At 35.4% G+C, this 10,375-nt stretch overlaps 2 protein-coding genes across 2 annotated transcripts; both read right to left on the reverse strand.

The window, feature by feature from the left end:
- Nucleotides 1-316: 316 nt before the first annotated feature.
- Nucleotides 317-1,264, reverse strand: LOC130025182 (olfactory receptor 10A4). The gene has a single exon (XM_056116129.1). It carries the CDS (start codon nt 1,262-1,264, stop codon nt 317-319), a length of 948 nt encoding a protein of 315 aa, XP_055972104.1.
- Nucleotides 1,265-8,902: 7,638 nt separating this feature from the next.
- LOC130025204 (olfactory receptor 10A5) lies at nt 8,903-9,871 on the reverse strand. The gene has a single exon (XM_056116150.1). It carries the CDS (start codon nt 9,854-9,856, stop codon nt 8,903-8,905), a length of 954 nt encoding a protein of 317 aa, XP_055972125.1. The 5' UTR covers nt 9,857-9,871.
- Between the last annotated feature and the right edge of the window lie 504 nt (nt 9,872-10,375).

Here is a 10,375-nt window from a genome sequence, read left to right on the forward strand (position 1 = left end):
AAGATTATAAAACTAAATGGATAACAGTCCAAGAAAGTCTAAAACAAATGACAAACTGTAGTGGGGTCATCATGGCCCGTATTGGTTCCTAATCAGTATAAACTAGCAGCATTCCTTGAGATACTGAAACCATAATCCAGATGAAAAGTAGGTCATGTTTTCTTTAATCACTTAGGTTAATTACTTAGGTTCCCTTACTCAGAAACAGATTCCAAGTGAAAAGTCTAATATCCCTAGTCCTGGAAGAGCAGAACCAAAATTTGATTTGAGAAATATTTTTTCCCTGCATTCTAGCCCTTAGGTTTTCATCTGTCAGTTATAGTTTCCTAGGGCCCAGGGTCCTGCGGATGACCCGCTTCAATGCAGCCTTCACTTCACTATTTCTTAAGCTGTAGATGATGGGGTTCAACATGGGTGTCACCACTGTGTAGGAGAGTGACAGCAGCTTCTTGCCCTCAGGAGAGGTACTGGATCGGGGTCGGAAGTATGTGAGGATGGCAGTGCTATAGAAGAGGGAGACAACCAGGAGGTGGGAGGAGCAGGTGGAGAAGGCCTTGCGCTTCCCTTCAGTTGAGGGCATCCTGAAAATAGTGGAGAGGATGCGGACATAGGACCCTAGGATCAACAAGAAAGGGAAGAGGATGAATAGGACAGTGGCTGTCAGCGCCTCTAGTTCAAACAGAGAGGTATCAGCACACACCAGTGCAATGACAGGGGGGCTGTCACAGAAGAAGTGATTTACCCTGTTGGGGCCACAGAACGGGAAACTGAAGATCCATGTGGTTTGTACTGTGGCCACAGGAAATCCCGAGAACCAAGAAGCAGCTGCCAGTTGGGTACATGCTTTGCGGTCCATGATGACTGGGTAGCGCAAAGGGTCACAGATGGCCACAAAGCGATCATATGCCATTGTGGCCAGGAGGCAGCATTCGGCAGCTCCGAAAAAGAAAAAGAAATACATCTGAGTGGCACAGCCAAGGAAGGAGATGGTAGTGTCTTGAATGATTAGGGTTCCCAGCATCTTGGGTACAATGACCAAGTTGAAACCTATTTCCAGGAAGGACAAATTCCTGAGGAAGAAGTACATGGGACTCTGTAGGGCAGAATCAACTGTAGTGACCAGGATGATAAGGACATTTCCCATTAGGGTAACCATGTAAATGGTCAAAAAAAGGAAAAATAGAAGGGCTTGTAGCTCAGAGGGTAGGGTTGAGAAGCTCAAAAGAACAAACTCACTGACAATTGTCCAGTTTCCCCACATCATCTTCTCCCCCAGATTTCATAAGGTACTCATACTGTAGAAGGTAGAAGTGTTCATATGTCGCCTAGATGTTTTACCACAGAAAGAGAGACTTCTATAATCTCATTCTTCACTTTTTGTTATAGTCATTGAAGATCAAACTTCCAACACTGTTAAAAAATAAAGTAAAATTGAATACTGTATTCTTGTTTTTTTCTTTGAAGAATACTTTTTGCCCCCACAGACTGAACTAATATTCAGTACCATCTCTTGACTTGTCTCTGCTCTGTGCAGTATGCTCAAAGTCACAGCTTTGTTTTTGCTGTTCTACTTACCTCTCCTTCATAGTCAGTGATACTAAAGATACTAAAGCCAGGGCAGGCATTTCTTAAGAGAGGAATGTTGATGAATACCACGTTAGGAAAGCAAGGACATGTTTTTGGCAAAATATGAGGAGAGAGCATAAGAAAAGTGAACCAATAATTACCATAATATTTTAGGGGATTCCAATCTTGAGCTTTCCCAAACATGAATTACTTATAAATGAAAACATAAATAAGAATATTAAATTCTATGAAAAACAAGTAGAATATTTTAGGATAGCATTCATAGAAAAGTTTCAAAATTGGACCCTGAAATTCTTTCTAATTTTTAGAAATTTTAAGTATGCATGTATTAAATACATGTTAATTATTCTATTTTTATATATTCCAAAAATACTTTATCTAATCTGTTGGACAAATCACTGTGGCCTCTGCTTTTCTATTTTAAAAAACAACAATTTATGCAAAAAAAATACTGATTATCTTCTATGTGTCACAACTATATGGCACATCAGTAAGATATATAAAAATCCCCACACTCATAAAACTACCAGGTGAAAGGAGAGATAAATATAAATGATAAAAATAGAATTATGTATAGTCTGTGAGATGGGAAAGGATCAAGGAGAAGAATTTGCAGCAGAGGAGATAGGCATCAGGTTTGTGTCAGATGAGCCTTCATTGGGAGGATGCTGAGAAGATGTAAGAAGTAAAGTCAGGGTGAATTATGAAAGAGATGATAAAGCACAAAAACAGTGATACTATGCTATTAGTTTTTCTTATTTCCTCTTCACTTATAAAACTCAACCTAGGCATCACTTGTATGAGAAGGTCTTTGATGTCTACTTTAATAGAACTTTTACTATATTCCAAATAAGTATCAGATATTATTCTAAGTATGTAGCATACTTTGCATTATTTAAAACTTCACAACAACTCAAAGTTACGGGCATTATTAGACTAATTTACAGCCAAGAAATCTGAGGCACAAAAAATTTGAAAAATATTTTCAGAGTTAGATAGGTACTATCAACATCAGGATAAGCGATGTTGACAATATGATAGTAAAGTCATGGATGAAGCCACTGGCAGCTTTTTCACAAACCACCTGAGAAAGGTGACTAAGTCCTAATCCATAATGTTTGCATAAAGCAAAGCAGGAGAGCAAAAATCAAGATAATTTCTAGAGATAGGAATAAAGTTTCAACATATTAGGTCATACCTTAGATTTAATTATTAATTTATATATTCATCTGATATTATATTTGGCATATTTATTTATTTATTTTGCTTTTTGGGTCACACCCGGTGATGCATAGGGGTTACTCCTGCCTCTGCACTCAGGAATTACTCCTGGAGGTGCTCAGGGGACTATATGGGATACTGGGAATCGAATCCAGGTCAGCCGCATGCAAGGCAAATGCCCTACCCGCTGTGCTATCACTCCAGATCCTGGCATATTTCTTGAAAGTAAAAATCATCATAGTCAACATTTTTGTTTGGTCTTGGGCTACTGTGCTGATATGACTCTGCTCAGCCATTACTCTTGGCTCTGTGCTCAGCATCACTCCTGGCCATGCTCACTGTGCTAACTCTTCAGCCCCCTTATGAACTTCTTATCATAGAGCAAGGTAGAGGCAGAGTAAAATTTTATTAAGGAAACAAATTATAAGTGTAAAAAATAATCAGGAAAATATCTAGCAAGGACAGAATGTAGATACTGTGACCCCTACTCCTAAGGAATTTTGACACAATAGATTATACAGTACAGTCTCATACAATTTTCACAGATTTAGAATTAAGAGAATTTGAAACTACAAAATAGGTAAATTCTTTTTTCCCCAGTTGAGTTTATTTTCCAAGTTTCAAATTCCCTATTCAGATAGTGCTTCGGTTACACAAAATTCATATTTGTTTACCTCTATTTGATTTTACAGTATTTTATTTTTCAAAATCTCTTTCTGCTAATTATATCTATATTTCTGCTCATATTACATTTGATTAGAAATGTTCTATTTATGTTGTTTTTGTGTACTCTTCTTGCATAATGAGGTGTTATATATTTGCTCTTTTAAGCACCAAGTATAAATTTCTATTAGAACATTTTTAGAATGGCTATCTGTGAATCTATTTATTTTATAATTACTATTGCCATTAAGATAATGGCATACACCATTGCATCTTTTGTACTTATTTAAGTATTTAACTTTAACTGCTTCGCAATTAGTATAGCCTAAGGTTTAATTATTCTCATGGCAATTTGATGACACTATTGGATTTTTAATTAAGACTAGAATCAACTAAGACCTCTGGCTGTGTGTTTTATAGGTGGCATACTTGGCTTTTATCTTCCATAATAAATTGACCTTTTAAACATTTTTTCTCTAACATATTTAAAAACCTTTATTACAACAGATTTGCATCATGCACTGTATCATGGCCATCCAATCATCTCAAGTACTTAACAAAAATATTTCCTAGGACAGTCAAAACTGTACAGCATAACAAATTATATTTCAAAATAGATTGATGACAAGTTGCAGTTCACATATTTTAAGTAAAAAGTAACTTTTCTATCAGAAATTTTATGATTTCAGTTAATGGATAGATTGACTGTATAAGTATCATCATCAGGACCAGATCTTTAGAATGTGGTAACAAACATTTTCTGAAATAATTTATCAAATATCAGTAAAATTCATATAAATTATATCAAGATTCTTCATCCAAGATCCAAGGAATGTCAACTTTCTTATAATCCTTTTTTGGCCACTGACATGCATCAATGAAGCATTACCTGGTCCCTTGTGTTCCTTGGCACATTTGTTTTTATTCTTGTGGGGGTCACATCTAAGGGTGATTGGGTATCATGTGGTGCTTCACTCATCATGAATTGAGTGAAGGCCTTTTTATATGCATAACATGTACTCTTTCACTTGATCTTCAGCCTACTTATTGCCTTAAATACTTATAACAATGATTTTATATCATAATTATCTTATGTTTCTACTCTGCAAATTGTGCACTCCTTGAAGACATAAACCAAGCATTACATTTCCCCTTACCCACAAAATACCAATAGATATTTGTTGAATTACTAGTTAACATTTGTCATGTTACAAGGAAATTATCAGACCAGGCCTTCTCAATGTCAGTATGGGCTACCTTCCTCACCTTCCTGTACTTCTAAAAGTCCTGGCATTCATGACCAGAAACCAAAAGGTAAAGCAATTTTAGATACATTGAAAAAAGTAATGAAGTATAGGAGAAGTCTATACTTGACAGTTGAAATGAGAAGGAAATTACAGCACAATGTAACTGCTGCACATTGTATTACAATATTTTTAGAAAGAAAATATGAGACAAAAACCTGGGTGCTGAGGGAGATAAAATAGTTTAGGGCCCCCAAACCATAAGCGATCAAAAATAATTTCTAGTTAATTCTAGATAATGTACTGAGGGAATTTACATATGTCTAGCAGCATTTTTTTTCCTTTACAGCATAGATGTCCCTTTACCCCCATTTTTCCAAACCAAATTGTATAGAGGATCCCTACAGTTAAACTCAGTGAGGATGAAAAAAGGAATGAATGGAATCTTACAGCCCATTTATTTGATTTCCATGTTTTTCCTGTCCTCTAAAATGCCCCCCTCTTACATATGATTAGATCCCCAGAACTGCGCAAAATACAGAACGCCTGATAGTTGGTACATGGCCTTGTATCTGTTTCCTTTGTATACTTGTAATTCCATACTTTCATTCGTTTATCTTGATGTTTTAATGATTCTTCCCCTTTTAAATTTATTCTCTTAATTTAGCTTTTATATATGCTTTTATACCTAGTTATTTCTTTTATATCTTACACATTTCTATTCCATTTTAGCTTTCTATTTTCCTCTACTGGCTAGGGCAGCAATGATAGGGAGGGAATTACTGGGAAGAGCTTGAATAAATGACATTCCTATCACTTCATGAATATAATGGTGGTTACAAGGATATTATCTATAAAATGAAATTCAGATTTTGATTTGTTGATGGTTTTGCAAGCACAAGCCTTTAATGATGAAATGTTTTGACTACATGCATTAGCAGGAGAGACCCTTGAAGACAAGGGAAGTGAACAGAAAAACTTCATTGAGGTTGCCTGGCCAGTTTATCTCTGAGTGTTTCATTTTAGGGTAACATCTGAGGAATTCTTTTTGTCTTAACAAGCCAGAACTAGATTACATGTTTAAAAAACAGTGAAATTCCCATAAAAGTAAGAGTTTGAGATCACACCTTTATAATTAAAAGGACTTATAAGTGTGAAAATAAAATTTTAATTACTATTTTTTTTTGTTGTAAGACACAAAATTTTTACTGGTATGACATGACATTTTCTGAGTTATACTTGCATATAGGAGAAAAATTGTATTTAATAATAGAAAACAGACAATTGCATGTGCTCTACCTACCTGGGAAATGGTTGTGATGTAAAGTGAAATATGTGTGCAAACACTTCATTCTAAAGCACAATACATGATTTATCCAAAATATACATGGTTTTATATTTTTCGAACCTTAATTTTTCAAGTTCTATGAAATTACCCCCGTTTTTTTTCTCTTGAGTTCTCTAATATCCCTCTATCTCTTAGAAACATGTATGAGAAGACATTTTTGGTGGTGAGCCATCATCCTCTTGACAAGAGATTTAAAGTCTGAGCCTTACCACTCATCCACTCATCCTTTACTTACCTTCTGGGAGTGAGACTTACTGTATCAATTCCAAAAAAGTCCTTATCTGCATCAGTGACTCTAGAGCATCCTTATACTATGCCTGAATAGATGACTCCAGGGGCCCAAAATCATGGCTATGCCTATGCAAAAAATTTCAGAATGGTCCTAGACTGTGCTAATCATTCCAAAGACCTTTTAGGACTGTGCTTGTCTTGCTCCATATTGCTGGTCATCTACAGAATTCTGACTTGTCACATTCTCAAAAATCCTTTTCTTTGGCTATGTCAGACACCCCAGGTAGACCCTGGACTGTGACTGGGTTCATTCCTGTAAAGATGCTCTGAATGTACAGCATTAGTTACTCCAGAGAAGATCTGGGCTGGGCCTATGTCAAGAACTCTAGAGAATTCCAGGCTGAGTCTCAGGACTATTTGGATCCCTGCTGTTTACTGTAGGGAAGTGATTCCCCTAACACTTAGTCTTCCTCAGGTGAAGTCATAGATTCACTCCCTGACAGTGTGAATTTTTAGGCATTCCCAAGAGTACAAAAATTCATGAATACCTTCTATCCCATAATTGGAAAAGGCCTTTCTTTGCATTTGTGAGGCTAAAAAGCCAAAGGTACAAAACATAATGGTCTCTGTGTCTTTCAAGTTTTCCAACTGAAAACTTGGTTATAGAGTCATGCCAATATTCTTCTGTTAAGACAATTATTTTTACTATTCCTGCTTTAGTAAGACATACTTGAAATATTACATTGTGTAAGTTCAAGCTACACAACATGCAATTTTGAAAAATGTTTATATTTGGAAATGGTTACAAAGGAGTGTAGTTAACTTACATCATCTTACATAATTACCATTTTAACTTTTGTATCAGATAAGATTTACTCTTAGCAACTTTCATGTATATCATTCTAAATTCAGCTCATTATTGAGTTCACAAAGTTTTTTGTTTGTTTTTTGCTTTTTGGTATGGGGGAGTCATACATGGCAATGCTCAGGGGTTACTCCTGGCTCTGCACTCAGGAATTACTCCTGGTGATGCTGGGGTAACCATATGGATGCCTGTGATTGAACCCCAGGTACAAGGCAAACACCCTGCTAGCTGTACTATCCCTCTGCCACCAGAGTTCACTGAGATTTTACTATTTGACCAGTATATCCTCATCATTTCACCTTACCTCTCTAAGCACCTGGAAGCTATCATTTTATTCTGTTCACTGAATAAGACTTTTTCAGATTACATACATTTGGTGAGATCACATTACATTTGTCTTTTGCTCTTTGGTTTATTTCATGCAATGTAAATATATTCAAGTTCTATTCAACTAGCTAAAAGTCATATAATTTACTTCTTTTTATGTTTGATCAATATTCTGTTGTATATATACATGTACATGACATATTTTATTTATCAATTAGTGGTCACTTAAACTGTTTCCCTATTTTGCATATTGTGAAAAATGCTGCACTGAATGTGAGAGTAATAATTTGTCTTCAAGAGAACTACTTTATTTTCTTTGTATCTCCCTTCTTTTACATATCCCCTTAATTTTGATTCTCAGTGGGAAAGTTCTCATAATATCTTTGACATGAACTCAGAAGTTCTCAGGGATAAGGAGAAATAATTAGTTATTGTCTATGAAAAGAATATTAATGAAAATCATAAGAAGTAAATTAGAAGATAAAATGAATTTGACTAAAACAATAATTTAAAAAAATTTTGAGGAGAGAAAGTAGAAGACCTGAACATCAATGACTTCTAATTATCTAAACCACTGATTCAGACAGCTAGATGAAATGAAAAATTATTCATTGATTGAATCACCTATTTGTTCCATATTTATACAAATAATTACACCAAATTCAATTAAAAACCTATCACATAAACAAAATTAAATTTTTTTAAATACTTGCAAATTTTATTGATGTGTTTGCAGTAAAACAAAGACTTCGGGTTAGAGTGAAAGCCCTCTGAAGTTTAATTTATGCATGTGAACACTAACAAGAAATACAAATAATTTTTGAGTTTTTAAAGTATATGTTGGCAGATCAGTGATTCATTTTTCTGTGCACAAACTATGTAATATGTTCAATGTTTTTATGTTTGATAATAACAAAGTAATATATAACATATCAGTAACAAAGATAATACTCTCATAATTGCAGATGAATGGTAATAAGATGGGGAAAAATAAAACTTGTAGGTATTTATAAGGCTTTCTATCTGACGAATGATGACAGATTTGCCAAAAAAAAGAGAAAGTAGCAAGATGATATATTTCTTTTTTATTGAGTGCCCACAAGTTAGGATTATAAACATTTTTGCACTGTTCATGTATGGACACAGGAATATGAATATCTGCAACCACTTGAAAATATAAATATGGAAATACCAATAATAAAAATATTGTATATCTATGGTGGGCAGGCACAGGAGTCTGGAAGATTGTAGTAATAGTTTTATTATAGTTTTGTGTTCTTTTCTCTCCACTGAAACTTCCAGTCCTCATTACAGCAATTGGGTTTCATTTCATTGGACATATGAGTAGAAACAGAAATTCCAAGTATGAAACCTGTTGCTTCACATTTGATAAACTTTATTCTAATTTTTAAATATCTATGGAATATAGTTTTTAAGACTCAAGGCCTTGCGGAAGGTCCTAACAAGGGCATTCTTCACCTCATTATTTCTCAGGCTGTAGATGATGGGGTTCAGCATTGGTGTTACAACAGTATAGGACAAGGACAGCATCTTCTTGCTCTCCGGAGAATTATTAGACTTTGGCCGGAAATATGTGAGGCTTAAAGATACATAGAAAATGGAGACAACAAGGAGATGAGAAGAACAAGTAGAGAAAGCTTTATGTTTCCCCTTAGTTGATGGAATCTTGAGGATGGCAGCAGCAATTCGAGTGTAGGAACATAGAATCAGCAGGCAAGGTATCATGACCACCAGAATGGTTCCAACAATTGCATAGATCTCAAACAATGCCGTGTCTGCACATACCAGCTTCAGCACAGGTGGACTGTCACAGAAGAAGTGGTTCACCTTGTTGGTACCACAGAATGGAAAGCTGAAGAGCCATGTAGTCTGCACAGTGGCTACAGGGAGACCCGGAAACCAAGAGGCAACAGCCAGTTTGGTACATGTCGTATGGTTCATGATGACTGGGTAGTGCAAAGGATTGCAGATGGCCACATAGCGGTCATATGCCATGGTGGCCAGGAGGAAGCATTCAGCCACCCCAAAGAAAAAGAAGAAATACATCTGAGTGGCACAGCCAAAAAAGGAGATGTTTGTATCTCCGGCTAGCAAAGTCCCCAACATCTTGGGCACAATGACTAAGTTAAAGCCAATCTCCAAAAAGGACAAGTTCCTGAGAAAGAAGTACATGGGACTGTGCAGCATGGGGTCAGCAAGGGTAACCAGAATGATGAGACTATTTCCTGTTAGGGTGACCAGGTAGATGATCAGAAATGTTAGGAAAAGTAATGACTGTACTTCAGGTACCAGGGAAGAGAAGCTCATGAGGACAAACTCACTAAATCTTGTCCAGTTTCCTTCAGCCATAGAAACAGAAATGAATCATAAGCTGTTTCTATGGAGGTGATCTTTTTATTAGAAGGGTTAAGTTCCAATTTTTTTCCAACTTCTTAGTATCAGGTAAAGAGCCAATATTAGAATGTTGGTTAGAAATTGATGGAAAGTTGCCTTGTCTAGGAATAAAGATTAAAGAAAAATAATGAGAATTGCCTTGTTCTCAAATAGGCTTCTATCAGACTTCTGGAGGAGTAAATATTTTTATAAATGCACATTAACATACAAAGATATCATGACTAAGCATAACATAGATACTTAAAATGGTCAACAAAGTGATCATATTAGACATACTGGTATTTCTGCAAACACCTAAAATATTGTGAAGGTAGTCAAAGAATATCTATGTGTACATTTATTAAAACTTTTTGATGTAAAGTAAAATAATTATAAAAATATCTTCAATCTTCTTGAAATTTTCTTTTCTTTTTTTTTGTTTCTACTTGATACTTTCGTGATGTCTATAATTTGGGAGGTGAATGATGGGTCTAT

Source organism: Sorex fumeus, unplaced genomic scaffold (genome assembly GCF_029834395.1).
Source record: "Sorex fumeus unplaced genomic scaffold, SorFum_2.1 ptg000030l, whole genome shotgun sequence".
Classification (NCBI taxonomy): Eukaryota; Metazoa; Chordata; class Mammalia; order Eulipotyphla; family Soricidae; genus Sorex; species Sorex fumeus.

Excerpts from the sequence above, each read along its gene's own strand:
- LOC130025204 (XM_056116150.1), bottom strand. The coding sequence starts at position 9,856 with ATGGCTGAAGGAAACTGGACAAGATTTAGTGAGTTTGTCCTCATGAGC.
- LOC130025182 (XM_056116129.1), bottom strand. The coding sequence starts at position 1,264 with ATGATGTGGGGAAACTGGACAATTGTCAGTGAGTTTGTTCTTTTGAGC.